This window comes from Astatotilapia calliptera, chromosome 20, assembly GCF_964374335.1.
Source record: "Astatotilapia calliptera chromosome 20, fAstCal68.1, whole genome shotgun sequence".
Lineage (NCBI taxonomy): Eukaryota > Metazoa > Chordata > Actinopteri > Cichliformes > Cichlidae > Astatotilapia > Astatotilapia calliptera.
Window position 1 is genome coordinate 19,554,647 of NC_137441.1, and position 22,992 is coordinate 19,577,638.

A 22,992-nucleotide genomic window follows, 5' to 3' on the forward strand; every position below is an offset into this window, starting at 1 on the left:
GTTTATGGCCTTATATTATAGAACTCAAGGTCTCCGTGCTGGGCAAACAGGTTTTGCAGCTGTTTGAGCTAAGATTTCCAAGTTATTCACATAATGAAAACCTATACTTTGTTTCGGTCGAGTTCCCCATTCAAATGCATGTAACAGTGAGAAACGCACTGTCTTGGCGAAAGAAAGCGTTTTTGTACAACTTCATAGAAATAGCTGTAACTTTTGATAGAAGACTCGGATACACATGTTTATGGCTTTATCTTATAGAACTCAAGGTTCCCGTGCTGGGCAAACAGGTTTTGCAGCTGTTTGAGCTAAGATTTCCAAGTTATTCACATAATGAAAACTTATACTTTGTTTCGGTCGAGTTCCCCATTCAAATGCATGTAACAGTGAGAAACGCACTGTCTTGGCGAAAGATAACGTTTTTGTACAACTTCATAGAAATAGCTGTAACTTTTGATAGAAGACTCAGACAAACATGTTTATGGCCTTATATTATAGAACTCAAGGTCTCCGTGCTGGGAAAACAGGTTTTGCAGCTGTTTGAGCTAAGATTTCCAAGTTATTCACATAATGAAAACCTATACTTTGTTTCGGTCGAGTTCCCCATTCAAATGCATGTAACAGTGAGAAACGCACTGTCTTGGCGAAAGAAAGCGTTTTTGTACAACTTCATAGAAATAGCTGTAACTTTTGATAGAAGACTCAGACAAACATGTTTATGGCCTTATATTATAGAACTCAAGGTCTCCGTGCTGGGAAAACAGGTTTTGCAGCTGTTTGAGCTAAGATTTCCAAGTTATTCACATAATGAAAACCTATACTTTGTTTCAGTCGAGTTCCCCATTCAAATGCATGTAACAGTGAGAAACGCACTGTCTTGGCGAAAGAAAGCGTTTTTGTACAACTGCATATGAATAGCTGTAACTTTTGATAGAAGCCTCGGATACACATGTTTATGGCTTTATCTTATAGAACTCAAGGTTCCCGTGCTGGGCAAACAGGTTTTGCAGCTGTTTGAGCTAAGATTTCCAAGTTATTCACATAATGAAAACCTATACTTTGTTTCGGTCGAGTTCCCCATTCAAATGCATGTAACAGTGAGAAACGCACTGTCTTGGCGAAAGAAAGCGTTTTTGTACAACTTCATAGAAATAGCTGTAACTTTTGATAGAACACTCAGACAAACATGTTTATGGCCTTATATTATAGAACTCAAGGTCTCCGTGCTGGGCAAACAGGTTTTGCAGCTGTTTGAGCTAAGATTTCCAAGTTATTCACATAATGAAAACCTATACTTTGTTTCGGTCGAGTTCCCCATTCAAATGCATGTAACAGTGAGAAACGCACTGTCTTGGCGAAAGAAAGCGTTTTTGTACAACTTCATAGAAATAGCTGTAACTTTTGATAGAAGAATCAGACAAACATGTTTATGGCCTTATATTATAGAACTCAAGGTCTCCGTGCTGGGAAAACAGGTTTTGCAGCTGTTTGAGCTAAGATTTCCAAGTTATTCACATAATGAAAACCTATACTTTGTTTCGGTCGAGTTCCCCATTCAAATGCATGTAACAGTGAGAAACGCACTGTCTTGGCGAAAGAAAGCGTTTTTGTACAACTTCATATAAATAGCTGTAACTTTTGATAGAAGACTCAGACAAACATGTTTATGGCTTTATCTTATAGAACTCAAGATCTCCGTGCTGGGAAAACAGGTTTTGCAGCTGTTTGAGCTAAGATTTCCAAGTTATACACATAATGAAAACCTATACTTTGTTTCGGTCGAGTTCCCCATTCAAAATGCATGTAACAGTGAGAAACGCACTGTCTTGGCGAAAGATAACGTTTTTGTACAACTTCATAGAAATAGCTGTAACTTTTGATAGAAGACTCGGATACACATGTTTATGGCTTTATCTTATAGAACTCAATATCCCCGTGCTTGGGCAAACAGGTTTTGCAGCCGTTTGAGCTAAGATTTTAAAATTATTCACATAATGAAAACCTATACTTTGTTTCAGGCGAGTTTCCCATTCAAATGCATGTAACAGTGAGAAACGCATTGTCTTGGCGAAATAAAGCGTTTTTGAACAACTTCATATAAATCGCTGTAACTTTTGATAGAAGACTCAGACAAACATGTTTATGGCTTTATCTTATAGAACTCAATATCCCCGTGCTGGGCAAACAGGTTTTGCAGCCGTTTGAGCTAAGATTTTAAAATTATTCACATAATGAAAACCTATACTTTGTTTCAGGCGAGTTTCCCATTCAAATGCATGTAACAGTGAGAAACGCATTGTCTTGGCGAAATAAAGTTTTTTTTGAACAACTTCATATAAATCGCTGTAACTTTTGATAGAAGACTCAGACAAACATGTTTATGGCTTTATCTTATAGAACTCAATATCCCCGTGCTGGGCAAACAGGTTTTGCAGCCGTTTGAGCTAAGATTTTAAAATTATTCACATAATGAAAACCTATACTTTGTTTCAGGCGAGTTTCCCATTCAAATGCATGTAACAGTGAGAAACGCATTGTCTTGGCGAAATAAAGTTTTTTTTGAACAACTTCATATAAATCGCTGTAACTTTTGATAGAAGTCTCAGACAAACATGTTTATGGCTTTATCTTATAGAACTCAATATCCCCGTGCTTGGGCAAACAGGTTTTGCAGCCGTTTGAGCTAAGATTTTAAAATTATTCACATAATGAAAACCTATACTTTGTTTCGGTCGAGTTCCCCATTCAAATGCATGTAACAGTGAGAAACGCACTGTCTTGGCGAAAGAAAGCGTTTTTGTACAACTTCATATAAATAGCTGTAACTTTTGATAGAAGACTCGGATAAACATGTTTATGGCTTTATCTTATAAAACTCAAGGTTCCCGTGCTGGGAAAACAGGTTTTGCAGCTGTTTGAGCTAAGATTTCCAAGTTATTCACATAATGAAAACCTATACTTTGTTTCGGTCGAGTTCCCCATTCAAATGCATGTAACAGTGAGAAACGCACTGTCTTGGCGAAAGAAAGCGATTTTGTACAACTTCATAGAAATAGCTGTAACTTTTGATAGAAGACTCAGACAAACATGTTTATGGCCTTATATTATAGAACTCAAGGTTTCCGTGCTGGGAAAACAGGTTTTGCAGCTGTTTGAGCTAAGATTTCCAAGTTATTCACATAATGAAAACTTATACTTTGTTTCGGTCGAGTTCCCCATTCAAATGCATGTAACAGTGAGAAACGCACTGTCTTGGCGAAAGAAAGCGTTTTTGTATAACTTCATATAAATAGCTGTAACTTTTGATAGAAGACTCAGACAAACATGTTTATGGCTTTATCTTATAGAACTCAAGGTCTCCGTGCTGGGCAAACAGGTTTTGCAGCTGTTTGAGCTAAGATTTCCAAGTTATTCACATAATGAAAACCTATACTTTGTTTCGGTCGAGTTCCCCATCCAAATGCATGTAACAGTGAGAAACGCACTGTCTTGGCGAAAGAAAGCGATTTTGTACAACTTCATATAAATAGCTGTAACTTTTGATAGAAGACTCGGATACACATGTTTATGGCTTTATCTTATAGAACTCAAGGTTCCCGTGCTGGGCAAACAGGTTTTGCAGCTGTTTGAGCTAAGATTTCCAAGTTATTCACATAATGAAAACCTATACTTTGTTTCGGTCGAGTTCCCCATTCAAATGCATGTAACAGTGAGAAACGCACTGTCTTGGCGAAAGAAAGCTATTTTGTACAACTTCATATAAATAGCTGTAACTTTTGATAGAAGACTCAGACAAACATGTTTATTGCTTTATCTTATAGAACTCAAGGTTCCCGTGCTGGGAAAACAGGTTTTGCAGCTGTTTGAGCTAAGATTTCCAAGTTATTCACATAATGAAAACCTATACTTTGTTTCGGTCGAGTTCCCCATTCAAATGCATGTAACAGTGAGAAACGCACTGTCTTGGCGAAAGAAAGCGTTTTTGTACAACTTCATATAAATAGCTGTAACTTTTGATAGAAGACTCGGATACACATGTTTATGGCTTTATCTTATAGAACTCAAGGTCTCCGTGCTGGGCAAACAGGTTTTGCAGCTGTTTGAGCTAAGATTTCCAAGTTATTCACATAATGAAAACCTATACTTTGTTTCGGTCGAGTTCCCCATTCAAATGCATGTAACAGTGAGAAACGCACTGTCTTGGCGAAAGAAAGCGTTTTTGTACAACTTCATATAAATAGCTGTAACTTTTGATAGAAGACTCGGATACACATGTTTATGGCTTTATCTTATAGAACTCAAGGTTCCCGTGCTGGGCAAACAGGTTTTGCAGCTGTTTGAGCTAAGATTTCCAAGTTATTCACATAATGAAAACCTATACTTTGTTTCGGTCGAGTTCCCCATTCAAATGCATGTAACAGTGAGAAACGCACTGTCTTGGCGAAAGAAAGCTATTTTGTACAACTTCATATAAATAGCTGTAACTTTTGATAGAAGACTCAGACAAACATGTTTATGGCTTTATCTTATAGAACTCAAGGTCTCCGTGCTGGGAAAACAGGTTTTGCAGCTGTTTGAGCTAAGATTTCCAAGTTATTCACATAATGAAAACTTATACTTTGTTTCGGTGGAGTTCCCCATTCAAATGCATGTAACAGTGAGAAACGCACTGTCTTGGCGAAAGAAAGCGTTTTTGTACAACTTCATATGAATAGCTGTAACTTTTGATAGAAGACTCGGATACACATGTTTATGGCTTTATCTTATAGAACTCAAGGTTCCCGTGCTGGGAAAACAGGTATTGCAGCTGTTTGAGCAAAGATTTCCAAGTTATTCACATAATGAAAACCTATACTTTGTTTCGGTCGAGTTCCCCATTCAAATGCATGTAACAGTGAGAAACGCACTGTCTTGGCGAAAGAAAGCGTTTTTGTACAACTTCATATAAATAGCTGTAACTTTTGATAGAAGACTCAGACACATGTGTATTTGTTTGGGAAGCAGCCAGCCGCCGTGCCGAGAGCGTGACCGAAGAGAAAACAGATGATGGTTCCAATGCCGGAGAGATTGTCGAACGGAAGAGCCATAGAAGTTCCGTAGTGTGAAGGTATTTCGGCTATTTCAAGTCTGACAAAAAACAGAGTAGCGCGTATCTGTGCCATCAGAAACTGAATTTGAATAAGTTAAATTTGAATTTGAATTGCTCAGATTGAATCTGAATTGTAACTTAAATAAATGCTTTTGAAAACTGAGTTTGAATTAGTCTAATTTGAAATTGAATTTACGGTTTGAAAATGATCATCACTAAATTGAAATTGCATTTTATATTTTGAAAATGAATTGATTTGCTTTGAAACTGCATTTTATCCTTTAAAAATTCAGCTCTCGAATAATTTCAGTTTCACTTCTCACCATTCAGTTTCAGTTCTACAATTCAATTTCAGTTCCAAAATTCAGTTTTTTGGAACTTACATCCGGTTCCGGTTCAAGCGCAGATTAATAGAACTACGTTTTACTAGCGGACCGAAAGTGTTACTGACGGGAATCTACAGCGTCTTGAGCTGAATTAAGACTTCAGAAGTCATTCGTCATGTCGAATGACCAGCGGATAAACTCTCAGGTTGGTAATAAATGTATTACATGTATAAGAACAAGCGTCAAGTTAACAAATAATAGCCGTAAGGTAACTTTTATGCTTATTGTAGCTGTTAGCTAAAAACGCTAATTTAGCATAGTTTGCCCTGAATTCAGCTTTGACAAATATGATCGACTGTTTCTAGTAGAATTCCAAAGTTGTCATCTTGGACCCTCTCAGAGTACCCCCTCTGTATGCTTGCAGAGAGCCCTACAGTAGGGAAACATGCAAAACGGTGTCCAAACCTTTGTATTTTAGCTTTATTTATGTCTTACACAGCATCCCAACTCTTTAGCTAACTTAATAACTTTAGCTAAAGTGAATAGTTAGTCTAATTCATTAGTGCAGCATTACTGGGTCACCTCTGTTTGAAGTGATATAACATGATATACAACTATCACTGTGTTTAACTACTATAATAATTCTTAGGGTACTGAGTGCATGCTTAATTAGATTTTTTTTTTTTAAACATACTGCTCCATTAATATGTTTGACAGGCTGAAGTTGTCGGGTCACCTCCTAAATCGACCATCTTTTACAGGTGTTTTGTGCCAGAAATGGAGTGTCCACTGAAGACTGAAGATACTGAATCTCTACGCCTTGCCATTGATCCCTCTTGTGCCTTCATCTAGACAAGAGACATTAACTTAACCACTCTCATATGCTCTGTACCTACATCACCTTCCCTGACAGTTGTAGCTTGGCTCATCTGAGGGTGAAATTATAAGAATGTGTTATTTTGCAAAGTGCTCTCTAGGGTTCCTAAATAAAATATGGCATTGAGGTCATTTCTTTTGAATTAATCCCTTCTTCTGAAATATAAGAACCTCTCCTGGTTTTAATGGCACTTTGGATTTCCTTACTTTCTGTTCCACTTACATACCCAAATAGATGCTGACAAGCTGACACAGTAACATGGAAGAGGGAAAGACGTTGGAAAGGACTACTACAAATAAACCCAATGCCACACCTGTCATATGGAATATGACAGGTGTGGTTGAACTGCATGAAGACTCTGAAGTTTCTCTTCTCTTCTGGCAGGACAGGAATGTGGCCTTGTCCTGTGAGCCACTGTAAGGATGTAGTTAGAGTAGAACTGGACTGTCACCGGCCTCAAGCTCTTCACCCTTTTCAAAGACAAAGCAGTCATTTAGATAAAATATTAGATATTGTTTACCTGTAAATGCACAAAGTAAATTTTGAAATGTAATCATTGTCAAGAGTGAACAAGCACTGATAGTGTAATCTACAGCTGTGGCCAAACGTTTAGAGAATGAGAAGTGTTGTATTCTTATTTACAAAGTTTGCTGTTTCAGTGATAGTTGTATATCATATTATATCACTTCAAACAGAGGTGACCCAGTAATGCTGCACTAATGAATTAGACTAACTATTCACTTTAGCTAAAGTTATTAAGTTAGCTAAAGAGTTGGGATGCTGTGTAAGACATAAATAAAGCTAAAATACAAAGGTTTGGACACCTTTTTGCATGTTTCCCTACTGTAGGGGTCTCTGCAAGCATACAGAGGGGGTACTCTGAGAGGGTCCAAGATGACAACTTTGGAATTCTACTAGAAACAGTCGATCATATTTGTCAAAGCTGAATTCAGGGCAAACTATGCTAAATTAGCGTTTTTAGCTAACAGCTACAATAAGCATAAAAGTTACCTTACGGCTATTATTTGTTAACTTGACGCTTGTTCTTATACATGTAATACATTTATTACCAACCTGAGAGTTTATCCGCTGGTCATTCGACATGACGAATGACTTCTGAAGTCTTAATTCAGCTCAAGACGCTGTAGATTCCCATCAGTAACACTTTCGGTCCGCTAGTAAAACGTAGTTCTATTAATCTGCGCTTGAACCGGAACCGGATGTAAGTTCCAAAAAACTGAATTTTGGAACTGAAATTGAATTGTAGAACTGAAACTGAATGGTGAGAAGTGAAACTGAAATTATTCGAGAGCTGAATTTTTAAAGGATAAAATGCAGTTTCAAAGCAAATCAATTCATTTTCAAAATATAAAATGCAATTTCAATTTAGTGATGATCATTTTCAAACCATAAATTCAATTTCAAATTAGACTAATTCAAATTCAGTTTTCAAAAGCATTTATTCAAGTTACAATTCAGATTCAATCTGAGCAATTCAAATTCAAATTTAACTTATTCAAATTCAGTTTCTGATGGCACAGATTTCTGCCCATAAGCGCGCACTGTAAATTGTGCCGAAAGCAAGTCTGGAAATACAATAAACCGGTGCATGCTCAATCTCTGACTGAAAGCACTAATTCGTCATTCGGCTTTTGTCAGATTAAATGTGTGATTATAATCAAATTTATTGGTGAAAACTACAAATACTTTGAATAAAAACAGTGAAATACCTTAATACTCATAACCAAACAATTATGTTAATTTGACATGCAAATATTGTAAAAATTATAGTTTTAGTCAGTTGTTTTTAAAAATACAAGAATTATATGTATTATATATATCCATGCACTTTACAACTGCATGGATGTACTGGGCCTACTTTTAACATGATTCATGAAATGATGCAAATTCAGGGATAGGACTAATAAAAATGTTTTCACAGAAGATGTCATTGTGAACCTGAGAGGTTGCCTCTCTATTTATAGGCTATATAAAAATATACAATTAAAATTGTGTACATTATGTTTTTGGTTTTTTTTAATCATTCGGGCTATTTGCAGCCTATTGTAGAGTAACCTATAAGAAATTATTATTTAACGACTAAGTAATGCTTGTATTCTTTATGTTTCTTTTAATGGCAATGTGATACTTAGACAAGACTACTTTTTTGGGTTAGGTTAGCAATGTCTCATTATTACAGGCTAAACAAACTTACAGTTCGTGGCTAGTTCACTAGTTCATGACTATAGCTAACAAGCCAGCACGAGAGAGAAGACGGGAGAAGAAAACGTCGAACTTTTAGCAACTACGTTTTTAGGACAAATTACAAACATACGAATTCAAGTGTTTTTTTGAGGATCTGTGTTTATTCGTCAGAAAGTCTGCACGGTAAGTTTAATATCTTGGCAACTTTTTTTTCAAGATAAAAGCACCAGTTGATATTTAGACCAATGCTCAATAACCTAGCGCTAGCATGCTAGTTCAGCTGAAAAGCAAAGGCAAACTTTTGAAATACTAAAAATGATCATCTGCGTCTTTTGTAAAAAGGTATTGGTCACATTAAGAGGCTATGTACTACATTGCAGAGTACACAAGAATGAGCCTTGTTGTTTTTTTAAATGTGTTGGCGCCAATTGCAGCCAAACATTCACCACATACTCTGCTTTCAAGCGGCATTTTTATCGTGTGCACAATGCACCTGCACTTCAAGCTACTCCTAAAGCTCTTGTTGCAGATTTAAAATGTGCGGTTTCATTATGTGCCCGCCATTTCCAAACAGTGAAAGAGCTAGTGTCTCACTTAAACGATCATATTACAGAGGGCAGGTCTGTGTCATGTCCAGTAAGTGGTTGTAAGCATATGTTTACAAAAAAGTCATCATTTACTTCTCACATGTGTAGGAAGCATAAAGCTTGTTCCCCAGATGGTATTGATGACATGTACGATTGTCCTCAGCCCCCAAATGACAGTACAGAATATTCAGAAAACACAGATGAAGCCATGCCATCTGCTAGTTCAGCCAGTGATATGCCAGAGAAGGATAGTCATTCTTATCTCAGAAGCATGTGTCTCTTTTACCTTAAACTGCAAGGACAGCTGCTAATTCCTGCCTCTACTATACAGACTATTGCTGAGGAAATGCAGAATGTGCACGAATTGGGTCAAGCCTACACAATAAATAAGGTAAGTTGTTTACTAAAAAATGAAATGAACCCATCAGATGAAGCAGTCACTAAAATCTGTGACTGCATTAAAGAGTCAGATTTGCTCTCTGCTTGCCATCAGGGACAACTAGGAACAACACACACCAGAAATCAAACATTCAAAAAAATGTTTAAATACACAGAACCCAAGAAAGTGCCATTGGGAATGGATGAAAACATGACAGGAAAATTTGCTTACTACATACCAGTTGGAGAAACTCTGAAGAGCTTTTTAGAGTCACAGTTATGGAGGAATACACAGTCACAACAGTTTGGGGGTCCTGATGTAGAAATTTTTAAGGATTTATATGATGGAAAATTTTTCAAATGTCACCAGTTCTTTAATGAAAACCCTGAAAGCCTCAAACTGATTTTGTACCAAGATTCAAATCAAATCAAATCAAATCACTTTTATTGTCACATCACATGTGCAGGTACATTGGTACAGCACATGCGAGTGAAATTCTTGTGTGCGAGCTTCACAAGCAACAGAGTTGTGCAAAATACAATAACATAAACAGGCAAAATATACGAATGGCTAAATCTGAAACTAATAAATATACGTACAATATATAATAGTATATGCAAAAAATAATAATTTCTGGATGTGTATACTAAATGTTTTTCTACGTGTGTGTGTGTGTGTATACACATATTTTACAAATTAAATAGAGTCAATAAATAAAATATATAAAAATATACAGAGTTGAGACATGTGCAAAACAGTGGCATTACTGTACAGTATGGAGTGCATAATGTTGAAGTTCCAGTAGTGAAGGTGAGGTGTCTATGACGTGTTCAGCAGTCTGACGGCCTGATGGAAGAAGCTGTCTCTCAGTCTGCTGGTACGGGACCGGATGCTGCAGAACCTCCTTCCTGATGGAAGTAGTCTGAACAGTTTATGGCTGGGGTGACTGGAGTCCTTGATGATCCTCCCCGCTTTCCTCAGGCATCACTTCCTATAGATGTCTTGGAGGGAGGGAAGCTCACCTCCAATTATCCGTTCAGAGCACCGCACTACTCGCTGGAGAGCTTTGCGGTTGTAGGCGGTGCTGTTGCCATACCAGGTGGTGATGCATCCAGTGAGGATGCTCTCAATGGCACAGTGATAGAAGGTCCTGAGGATGCGAGGGCTCATGCCAAATCTTTTCAGTCTCCTGAGAAAGAAGAGGCGCTGCTGCGCCTTCTTCACTGTTTTGTTCATTTGAGGTAGTGAATCCCCTGGGTTCTGCTAAAAAGACGCACAAACTTCTTCCAGTCTATCTGTCATTAAACAGTTTAAATATAAAGGATCCGAAGCACTTACAAAGCCATGTACTGTCAAACCTGACGGATCCAAATTATCAGGGCAAGCCGTTCAAAACTGGAACCTTTTGAGATTGCTGCCAGTTTTGATTGGTGACAAAATACAAAACCATGAGGATGAAGTATGGCAGTTAGCTCTCCAGTTGAAAAACATTGTGGATCTTATTTGTGGGAGCTACTACAATTTTAACATCCATTATCCATCTGAGCTGGCTTCCACTTTAGAGTTTCTTCAGAGGTGAGCAAATATGGCTTTGTTATTACTCATAACTGAGACTCTGGGATCTGGAGTCTGGCTTTGATGTGGTTGGAGTCCAGGGGCCCGTTCTTCGTACCTCGCTAAGTAAGTTAGCTGGATTAGATTGTTGACGATTTCGCGTGATCTTGGATCGTTCGGTTCCCTGAAGCTCATCCGGGACTTGCTGTCATAGCAACAGAGCCGTAAGCGTAAACCTGCTCGGGAGCAGGTTTACTTTATGTAAACAGGATTAGATCGCGGCCACGCAGGTATGTCCGCTTCATTTATACGAAAGCAACAGCGATATTCCACCACTGTTTCACCATAAATAAATAATATCAATGTAACTAAAGATAATGCAGCACTTGATCCTTTTATTGATTCCATACAGATACATACAGGTCATTTCCTAAAAAAGGGAAATGTACTATTAACATTCTATTACATGTATGTGATTATTACAGATGTAATTCATATTTCAGAGTAGTAATAGTAAATTACTTCGTGTAATCAAGATGGGAGACCACGGCTATAAAAGCGAAGGTGGATTTGGGAAGCCGATCAATGTTTCTACTATCGATGCGTAGCCCCTTTTACGACACCCAATGATCTCACATTACTTCATCCAGCTGTACTAATCGTCAACAGCAGGTGTGTTCGGAGAACCGGATTAGCGAGCTCACGGTTAGCGTGATGATTTGGTCTTGGATGTGTCATTTGATCTTGGATGTAGTAAGCGACGTACGAAGAACGGGCCCCAGGTCTGGCTCTGAGTCTTGGTCGGCTTTGGAGCCGGATTCAGTTGTTTTTTGTTGTTGTTGTTGTTTGTTTTAATAAAATAACAGTCTGAATCCGGGTCCAAGCCTGGCCGAGACTCAGGGCTAGACCAAGCGTCAGCTGACGTCTGACTACCTATAACCTTTGCTTTGGATTTTAAAATGCTAAAGTGTGACATATCACTGCAAAAGACACTCGTGAAGGGTGCCAATACTTTTGACCATGTCTGGGAAGGGATCTCAAAACTGGATTATAGATGGCAGAGAGTTGGTGTCGTAAACCACCGCCTCTGTTCAAAGATGGTCGCTCACAGTGGACACCAACTCTCTGCCATCTATAATCCAGTTTTGAGATCCCTTCCCAGACACCTTAACGCCCACTCACATCCTGGGCCATCTGATCTCAGGAATTTGCATAAGGTGGGGCCAGGTTTCACAATGAACTCACCCGAAACTCTGGCTGATTGGGACCCACACCCAGTTTCACATAAGTTTCACATAAGTTCGCTGCAATTGCAGCAAACTTATCAGTCTTTGCTCGATCACTGCGGGTGGACTTGTCATCAAAGCGTAGGTGTTGCATGATGTCTTGGAAGCGGTTTCGTGCCATAGTTCCAATTATCTGTGGGTTTCCCAGGTTTGCTGACCAGCAGTCATTTAGAGATGGAACCCTGTTAACCCCCCGCAAGATGACAATTGCAATAAATGCCATTAGTTCAGGGAGGTCCATGAACCAATGAACATGCTCCGTGCACCACTCAGCAGGCCATTTGTAAATATGTGTACAAATGGTTGGTTTTTTGTACTGTTTTTATCAATAAATCTCAGCAACAAAGGACATACACCCACCATGTGTGTTGATTTCTCCCTAAGATGGCAAACTGAAACACTCCCAAGTTGATGACTTTTGGAGATTTATTTCCCTGGATGATTGAGAATGCATCAAGACGAACACAAAAGGAAGTTCACAGCTTTTAGCAGCTCGCCCACCCCCTCATCCACACACCCCCACTCCCCTCCCTCCAGAATTCCCAGGTAACAACCTAATTTACATATGAATGACTAGCCAATTTAACTTCCACTTGGCTGAAGCTAAAGCTTAGCTAAAAGCCTACCAGCCATTTGGCTGCTCTCCGGGTTTTAAAGGTAGAAAAGCCAAATGGCTGCTCTCCGGGAGTTATTTTTTTAAACACGTTAACCTCCTAAGACCCGAACTCTTCCACAACATGCATTTTTAATTTCTCTTTGATATTTGGGCATATTGGGGCCCAATGAATGTAAAAACAAAGAATTACCAGATTTTTTTTTTTACCTTATTTTTGTTTTTAAGAAGAATGAGAGCCACATATGAGGATACTCGTTTAAAATTTTGATAGAACAGTAGCAGTATAATGTCCTCATAAGTAGATATCAGGCCCATGTAGGGCAAAATTGAGTATTTTGGTCTAAATAACCTAAAATGTGGTGTCCACATATGTGGACGGCAGGTCCTAGGAGGTTAAAGGACTACTGCAACATTGTAGTAAACATGGGCTGGCCTCAACTTTCTGATCACGTGCTGCTGCCAAAATTTCAAATGAGTAATTTTCTCTCAAAATAGTACATTTCCTCAGCTTAAACATTTGATGTTACCTGAGATACATTGTGATTAAACTGTAGTTTTATGAGAGATGCATGTCATTACACTTTGTCAGCTTCTTCAGAATTGGGGTTGAAACTGATGGAAAGCTCTGTACTTGGACCTGGTGCAAAGCAAACCACTTCTATGCCTGGTGGTTCCATTAAAAGTGCTGAAAGTGAACCAGTTTATGTGAAACTTGAAACACGCACTGTATAACATGCACCAAATAGGTCGATGTCAAAACAGTGCTTTCACAAAATATATTAAACACAAAAATGAATTAAAATATGGCATTCACTGGAACAGTGGTTCTGAAACTTTTTTTTGCTAGGCCCCCCTTTGTTTTACAAGAAAATCTTTGCGCCCCCCACCACCTAAATCCCCTAGTTTATTTCACACCTCAAACATTTAGTAAACCAATTAAACAAATAAAAGCTGCAATAAATTACAGGTAGCAATAAACTACTAACTGTTTTTTGTTACATCCACATCTACACGGGTATTTTTGAAAACGCAGCTTTTTCTATGCGTTTGGACCTTTCGTTCACACGTAAACGCCGTTTCAAATTGCCGAAAAAGGAGAACTGTCAGATTTGGAGATTTTCAAAAACTCAGTTTTTGTATTTACTTGTGGACGAGGAGTTTGTCAAGCAACGTCAAAAGGTATGTGCCTTTTTTCACGTCACGCTGTGCGCCATGTTTACATGAGATGAATTTCTACAATGGCAGATGGATAATCTTCCTATCTGCAGTTTTTACACGCTTACATATACACACGCAATTAGTGTCCCTCCATTTAGAAAGACAGGCGCCATGATGGAATTATTTTACGTGTAGTTGTTTTTTTTCCTGTGTGATAATATTCAACATTACTATTGATACATTTTTCAAAAAAATGCAGCTGTGCAAAATGGTTTTAGAAACATAAACTAGTGTTTTTCCGCGATTTGGACAGGGGGAACAAATTGTGGCAGGATCACCCTGATATTATTTGTATCCCACTGTAACTTTACTGTATAAAGAGCTGTATAAAAAGCCTCCAAAGTTTCAGGAGTTGTAAGCCAAGAAGTGTTTGTGAACTAAAAATCAAGAATGCGGGATACTGTCCATGATAGCTCAGTAGGTAGCGTGTTTGCCCCATAATTGGAAGGTCGGGGGTTCAAATTTGCTGAACGGCTATCCTGAGCAAGGTACCATTCCTACAAACTGCTCCCCGGGCACCTGATGTGGCTGCCCACTGCTTCACTGAGTGAATGGGTTAAAGGCAGAGAGAGTAATTCCACCCCCCCCCCCCCCCATTGATTAATAAACTATACACACACAAGAAGTTGTTTAACTGCAAATCTAATCCCTGCAATATCCCAACAGCACATCTCAGTGTTACTACATGACAAAGAAATGCAGCTCAGCATGATCCTTTGGTCTTAAACTGTAAGAAGTAAACATAAAACGACAGTAGTTTTTTTTTTTAATTACCCAGACTGCCCTGTAATTAGGAAACTTCTCTATCATTTAATTGTCTATTACTTCGTAGTATGAATGTCTGTGGCAGTGTTTTTATTAGCAGCACAAGCAGCTGCCAAAGCTATGTAAATAAAGTCCAAATTCTATGCCCTCCACATTTTCCAAAGACATCTAGTAGGTTGGCATCTTTCCTGGATCAAGTCTGACCTCCGGGCCGTATGTTGGACACCCCTGATTTAAACTGACTGGAGCTGAAACTGCTCATTTCTTACACAGTTGTACAACAAATAGTCAACAATGTCCACGTATGTCACATGCAATGCTTCAAGTACCTTAAATATGCATTATTCCTCATTGCCAGCAGGGGGTGACTTCTTTAGGCATACATGAGGTATGTGAATTCATACATTAAAAAAAACAAAACAGTGCCATTTGTACTACAAGTGGGGGGGATTTTTTTTTTTAAGTATACAGCTCACATGCAGACTGATATCCATGAGGATTGACACAGATGATCATTAAGCTACAGATCTTACAGTCTGACTTGTGAGTGAATGAGTTTCCCACTGTCGATGGTTTTGGTTTTCTGCAATGTTATACAACACTTTCAAATCAGAGTCCAACAGCCTGTAGCTAACCATCACGAGAAGAAAAATATATAAACTTTGGACAGTCAGAGAAGCTATGTACTTATTTGGTTTCCATGCTAAGCTCACCTAATAGACTCCACTTTCACATGCATCACAATTTAATGCCTGGCTGATCAATCATTCCAGTCTGCATACGCGCACTGAAGAAAAATGAAAGATCTCAGTGGATCAAAGGTAGTTTTCAAATAAACTATATTACAATGTATACAATATTAGTGATTGAAATTAAAGCAATTCACTTAAATCCATCTGCTGTCTACAGACCACACTTTACTGTGTAGAGATCTGACTCATTACACCCATTTTCACTTGAAAATAAAAGCTTTCCACTAGTTTTCACATGGACAGCTTTTCATGTGACGCAAACTTAAGGATAGAGCAACTTATGAAAGCCGAACATTTGAATTGAACTAATGAGTTAAGCTCAAAGTAAGGTTTCCTGTTCCAAAGTAACTACACAATTACTGAAAATGGTGTTTGACAGTCACATGGCTGGCAATCCCAGCAGTGTAAATATACCCTGACGTGTAGGAGTGAAAAGATCACCAGGGACTGGCTTGGTACAGTTTAAGTGGACTGACCGAGACCTATAAAAACGCCACTAATTTTAGGTGTAGGATGTGGCTGTGTAATCTGAAGTAAATGGGATAAAACATGGGCAAGAAAACCCCTGTGGGCCCTCATGCTTTGTGCTTCCATCAAATGAGGTCTTGGTCATTTGTTTTGACAACCTTTACCAGACTTGACCCAAATGTTCAGTTTATCGGCAGAGAGCTTGCTGTTTAGAGAGAGAAAAAGAGACACATTAATATCAACAGTACTAAACAAGACTCAAAAACAAAACAAAACCAGCAGATGCTTTTAAGTCAAAAGTACTGTAAATAAGATTTATTTGTCCAACATTTCTCAAAGGCCATTTACCTAAAACAGTATGTGTTCAGAGTTATGTACACATTTACACATTTTTTTCCACGTACAGCAGATTTTTCTGAGTATGTTAAATATACATTCCAACAATATATACAAGTTATAATTCTTAGACTGTTAAACTTGTGTTTGCATAAACGAGAAGCTATTGTCAGCCCTTAAAAATGCTGCGGGAGCTATGCTGACAGGATCAGCAGCTACAGATGTTGTGGAGTAGTGATGAAATAGGATCACAAATACCATTTGATACCGATACTACCTTTAAAAAAATACCAGGCCACGATGGCAGCCGCTTGTCCAGCCTCTTCCCCTTCCACCAGCAGAATCCACTTTAGCATAAAGAAAAATAGGTGGCGCTAAATGAAAGTATTCTTTTGTACAGGGGTGCAGGTTCACAAAGAGATTAGTTCTACAAAAACTGAACATACAAAAAAATTGTCTTCCGACAGATTATTGCTTTTCCAATTTGAGACGATATAAGATCACTCTTTGTGGACCCGCACCTTTATCTTAACATCTTAAGATTAAAGATAAAAGACAATTAAGAGTAAAACCTAATTAACTTTAATCAAGTTATTTCCTATAACAACAATCCATATGGAAAAGACGTGCTCAAAAACTAGCAGGAAAATAAAGTTATAGAAACAAAAACACTGGCGTCGCGGCTGAATGCTATACCCTGTGAAATAAAACAAAACAGAAAATGTCTGTTCTTGTCTGATCCTTACCATGGAGTCAAGCAGACAAAGGCGTTCTGAAAGCCACTCATCCCGCATGGTGGATCAACCAATTACCTAGAAGAAACTGTCAACAAGGTTTAGCAGCAACATGAACTCCATCATCACACAAAAACACATGCACAGTTCTTAGGTAATTAATCAATTCAAAGCGTTCATCCAGCCTCAAGTTCAGCACACTGAGCCCCATCAAGCTCAGTCTCAATATCTGAAAACAAAGAGAAGTACTTGACCCTACATTTTGAGCACCGTGCTTGCACTCTCTGCACACTTGGTGCAGAACTCCACTGAGACATGATTCTTGTCCACATGAAGACACACGCCACCAGATGTTTCTTTTTCCTCCACTCTGGCCCATTTCCTGGGCAGGGCGTAGTCGTGCTCGTTTGAGTTGGGCCCCTGGAAAAGTGAGGAAGATAATTTCATCCCATTCACACCGCTCAGCCTGGACAAGAGCTGGGCTAACATGCTCTCATTTGCCAGCACAGCCCTCAAGTACCTGGTTTCATCTTCCAACTCTTCCACTCTCTTGGTCAGCTGAGAATTTTCTATTTTGAGCGTGCTATTTTCCGTTGAAAGCATGCCGATCTTCTGCTCCAAGCTATTGACATATTCCTTCTTCTTGAGACGATTTAATCTGGCAGCGATTGCATTTTTGTTAGTCACGTGACTTGACTGTTTTTGCCTGCTGTTCTGGGAGTCAGAGGAATATCTCTCAGGAGATGAGGCAGTTGAAGCTTCAAGCCCGGAGTCTCCATCTTTGGTGTTGTACACACAGAGTTCAGCCAAATCAATATTGAAGAGCGAGGATGAAGCATCTCTGTCTAGTGTCCATTTTAAGTCTTCAAACAGGTCATCAAGCTCTACTCCAGCAACATCCACATCTTTAACTCGGAATCCGTCACATGGAATCGGAAGATCTTTCATACTTTCCACATCTACCGCCTCAACCTCTGGAGACTGCACTTTTGTGTTGGTGACAGTGCGACTTCTTCTAGTGATCATTGTGGTTTGTCAGCTGGACTGCAAGAAACCTGTCCACAAAGACCTGAACATGTAAAGACAGAAACATACAATTATGTTGGCGTAGATTTGATTACCAAACAAAGGTAATACAGTAAACACAGGCCAATGAACAATAACTAATTTACAACTGTACAGAATAATCCAAACATTTATAAAATTGTCGGCATAGTGTTTATTTTCTACCAAACTAATATGAAAGACGTTTAGAGTATTTTCCCGTTTGGGCTCGAAAAATAATTCACTCCTATTAAATCACTTATGAACCACTTCGTGTTAGGTACTGGCACATTCTCCTTACAGGCGCGCTGAGATATCTATTGCTTAAACGTAATAGGAACTTATAATGGCCTCTTGCTAAGCTAAGGCCTAGCTTTACCTAGCCTCTTGCTAAGCTAAGGCTCAGCATTAGCTTCACCTACAATAGGTACTTTTTACAGTAAGTGCTCGACAACACACCACAGAAAGTCGTTTGTTCAATATAAAGATACATTTCCGCATTATCGCAACATTCGCAGATTGAGATACCAAATAATAACATCATCACAAATATTAAGGGCTCTGTCAGCAAGCTCACTATAGTTCTATAGTGAGCTTGCTGACAGAGCCCTGGTTGTCCTAAAACCACGTTCGCCTTACCGCCAAGCTAATATTCGTAAAATACGGTTAGCTTTGATTTAATCAGTAATGTTCTGATACATTGAAAGAGAGAGTAAAATATATCCAAGACATACAGTCTAATTCATTTGAAAGTATAAAACGTCCTCTTTTACCGTCCGCTCACATGCTTCTTAGCTGCGGCTAGCCTTGCTAAAACACTAAGGCTCTAACTCATAATGACGCAGCACACTAGTTCTTCAACCGTGTACTTACCTCCCTTTTAGGGAAAACGGCAATAAATGCTTTTGGTATATCCGTTGATTAAATTACCAAGATTACAGATTGCTTATCTGTTTCCTTTTTCTGAAGAATCCGAAATTTTAAACAGAAAACAACACAGAGCAGTCCAAAGAGTGTAACCGAATACCTTCACAGTCAGTTCAGACGACACTTCCGGAAAATTCTTCTTCTTCTTCACAAGGTTAGCAAACATCAAAATGGTGCATTACCGCCACCAACTGGTGTGGAGTGTCCGAAAAATTCATTCAAAATAAGAGCCTTACAACGAACCATTTAAGATGTGCATTTCACAATGGCAAGTCTCAATACTCTAAATTTAAGCAGCGTTTTGTTGCAGTCTCAATACGACGGAAAATCGTACTAGTAGTTCATAGCCTTGTTACTGTAATTACCTTCTTTTTGGTCTAACCAATGACTGTAGAAATGACTGTTTTCTACCAATAAGCTTCAACGTGTCCGGGTCTCTGCTTGCCCATGTTATCACTAAGATTCCCTCTATTCACCACATCACCCCTGTCCTGAAGCAGCTTCACTGGCTTTTGAAACTAGGGTGATGTACACTAACCTCATTTAGTCGTGGTCATGTGACCTGGGTGTTTAGAACCTGTTTCGAAACATCTGAGCTTCAGAGGCCCGACACAGTTTCAAAACATCTGAGCTTCCCATCTTTCCCACCTCTAAGTATTAATGACATGTTAGGATAAACATATTATCTTAATGTATCATTTTGAGACTAAAATCAAATTTTAGACATTAAATTCAAAATAGTATTTTGAGGATAAAGAGGATAAGATGATTTGAGAAAAGCCAAGTGTGAGTCAGTTTCCTTAATTCTGGAATGTGAGTTAAGCCTAATCTGATTGCAAAACCTGCCAGACAGCACAGGATATAAAAGCAAACAAAAAATCCTGAATCAAAAATGTAATGGCTTACAAATTCCGAGTTGCATTTTTTTAACAGTGCAATTTACTCTCAGAAATAGAAGATATAATTTTCCAACTTAGAGAGAGATGTCAAAAGGTAAACAGTGAATAGATTCAAGGTCTTTAAGTGATATGTGGTGTACTGCACTAAACGTGCTAAATACAAGACTTCACTTCATAATGTAGCAGTGGTTATGAGTCCATCCATTTGGATGGGAGAAGCAAGGTGAACATGAAGGAAGCTGGCAGTCTGAATGTGCAGTGGAACCAGGAAAGGTGGCATGGTTTTGCAATTTGCAATAGAGCTGGAGGTTATCCAAGCTCTCTGTTGTACCTTTAACTAGAGGCAGATCACAATTAGAATTAGAATTAGAACATACTATGCCAGCTTTATTTATAAAGCACTCTAACATAAAACCAGGGTTCACAAAGTGCTGTAGGCGGATTGATCCAAATATTGATCATATCAATACCAAGTCTGCATCGGTATCGGATCGATACTAGCCTGGTGAGATTGATTCTTTACTTCCGCTCTTGTTTGCAATGCTGTGGTTTTGGCAAAGGCCAAACAGCCAGGTTGCTGGACTTGCCGTTCCTGTGTCAGCACAAAGCAGGCACACTTTGCTCCCCCTCCCCCCTCTTGTGTTTAGATGTTGACATGACATGACTTGGACGCTTTGGGGGTTGTTAAGTTGTTTACATATTATTTATATTTTCACCAGCTGTTTTTGTATTATAGTTTCTTAACAGTATTTGCTTGTTTTAATTTGTTTACTGGTTTGCATGCACTTCATCACTAAATCACTTTAAGGATATTTGCACTGTACAAGACACTTACAAATGTGGATTGCACAACACTGGACATCATATTTCTTCATTTCCATTCAATACTTGTACAGCTGCTCTTATTATATATATATATATACATATATATATATATATATATATATATATATATATATATATATATATATATATATTATATATAGTTATTTTATTTTCAACTTTAATTTATATATTTTATCTTATTCTTTCCCAGTTAAATTTACCCTTCATTCTTTTCTTTTTTTTCTTTTTTCTTTTTTTTTTTTTTGCCTGTCCCGTTTGGCTCTTTTGCCATCAGAATTGTTGTCTAAAGGCAAAGAAAGATGCCCAACGGATTTACTTTACCAAATTGACCATCCCAGCCTTGCCGTAATGGTCCATTTGATTCACCTTTTATTGTTTATTTTATTTTCACTTACTGAATACGGGACAGACTTGACTGGGGGAAAGAAGGGGAGAAAGAAAGAGGGAAAGAGAAACAGCTGAGAAGAGGGACGGGGGAGAAGGGCAAAAAACAAAAACCAACAGAATGAGCAGAAAAAAAAAAAGAAATAAAAAATGCATATATTACTTTTGTAAACATATGCTTACAACCACTTACTGGACATGACACAGACCTGCCCTCTGTAATATGATCGTTTAAGTGAGACACTAGCTCTTTCACTGTTTGGAAATGGCGGGCACATAATGAAACCGCACATTTTAAATCTGCAACAAGAGCTTTAGGAGTAGCTTGAAGTGCAGGTGCATTGTGCACACGATAAAAATGCCGCTTGAAAGCAGAGTATGTGGTGAATGTTTGGCTGCAATTGGCGCCAACACATTTAAAAAAACAACAAGGCTCATTCTTGTGTACTCTGCAATGTAGTACATAGCCTCTTAATGTGACCAATACCTTTTTACAAAAGACGCAGATGATCATTTTTAGTATTTCAAAAGTTTGCCTTTGCTTTTCAGCTGAACTAGCATGCTAGCGCTAGGTTATTGAGCATTGGTCTAAATATCAACTGGTGCTTTTATCTCGAAAAAAAAGTTGCCAAGATATTAAACTTACCGTGCAGACTTTCTGACGAATAAACACAGATCCTCAAAAAAACACTTGAATTCGTATGTTTGTAATTTGTCCTAAAAACGTAGTTGCTAAAAGTTCGACGTTTTCTTCTCCCGTCTTCTCTCTCGTGCTGGCTTGTTAGCTATAGTCATGAACTAGTGAACTAGCCACGAACTGTAAGTTTGTTTAGCCTGTAATAATGAGACATTGCTAACCTAACCCAAAAAAGTAGTCTTGTCTAAGTATCACATTGCCATTAAAAGAAACATAAAGAATACAAGCATTACTTAGTCGTTAAATAATAATTTCTTATAGGTTACTCTACAATAGGCTGCAAATAGCCCGAATGATTAAAAAAAACCAAAAACATAATGTACACAATTTTAATTGTATATTTTTATATAGCCTATAAATAGAGAGGCAACCTCTCAGGTTCACAATGACATCTTCTGTGAAAACATTTTTATTAGTCCTATCCCTGAATTTGCATCATTTCATGAATCATGTTAAAAGTAGGCCCAGTACATCCATGCAGTTGTAAAGTGCATGGATATATATAATACATATAATTCTTGTATTTTTAAAAACAACTGACTAAAACTATAATTTTTACAATATTTGCATGTCAAATTAACATAATTGTTTGGTTATGAGTATTAAGGTATTTCACTGTTTTTATTCAAAGTATTTGTAGTTTTCACCAATAAATTTGATTATAATCACACATTTAATCTGACAAAAGCCGAATGACGAATTAGTGCTTTCAGTCAGAGATTGAGCATGCACCGGTTTATTGTATTTCCAGACTTGCTTTCGGCACAATTTACAGTGCGCGCTTATGGGCAGAAATCTGTGCCATCAGAAACTGAATTTGAATAAGTTAAATTTGAATTTGAATTGCTCAGATTGAATCTGAATTGTAACTTGAATAAATGCTTTTGAAAACTGAATTTGAATTAGTCTAATTTGAAATTGAATTTATGGTTTGAAAATGATCATCACTAAATTGAAATTGCATTTTATATTTTGAAAATGAATTGATTTGCTTTGAAACTGCATT

At 38.1% G+C, this 22,992-nt stretch overlaps 1 protein-coding gene and 1 long non-coding RNA gene across 6 annotated transcripts; one reads left to right on the forward strand and one right to left on the reverse strand.

Moving 5' to 3' along the window:
- The first annotated feature begins 5,479 nt into the window (after nucleotides 1-5,479).
- LOC145422702 (uncharacterized) lies at nucleotides 5,480-6,420 on the forward strand. The gene is made up of 2 exons (XR_013903991.1): nucleotides 5,480-5,617; nucleotides 6,174-6,420. It is a non-coding gene; the product is annotated as an uncharacterized LOC145422702 (long non-coding RNA).
- Nucleotides 6,421-16,419: 9,999 nt separating this feature from the next.
- On the reverse strand, nucleotides 16,420-19,300 carry crebzf (CREB/ATF bZIP transcription factor). Of its 5 annotated transcripts, XM_080294365.1 has the most exons (5): nucleotides 19,107-19,300; nucleotides 17,710-18,258; nucleotides 17,449-17,609; nucleotides 17,202-17,277; nucleotides 16,420-16,802 (listed from the first exon to the last, which is right to left on the reverse strand). In XM_080294365.1, exons 2-4 carry the CDS (start codon nucleotides 18,213-18,215, stop codon nucleotides 17,264-17,266), a joined length of 681 nt encoding a protein of 226 aa, XP_080150491.1. In that variant the 5' UTR covers nucleotides 18,216-18,258; nucleotides 19,107-19,300; the 3' UTR covers nucleotides 16,420-16,802; nucleotides 17,202-17,263. The 5 variants fall into 5 exon arrangements, with proteins under 5 accessions (XP_080150491.1, XP_080150489.1, XP_026009920.2 ...); XM_080294363.1 differs by having other exon boundaries at nucleotides 17,202-17,609; XM_026154135.2 differs by having other exon boundaries at nucleotides 17,449-18,258.
- Nucleotides 19,301-22,992: the final 3,692 nt, after the last annotated feature.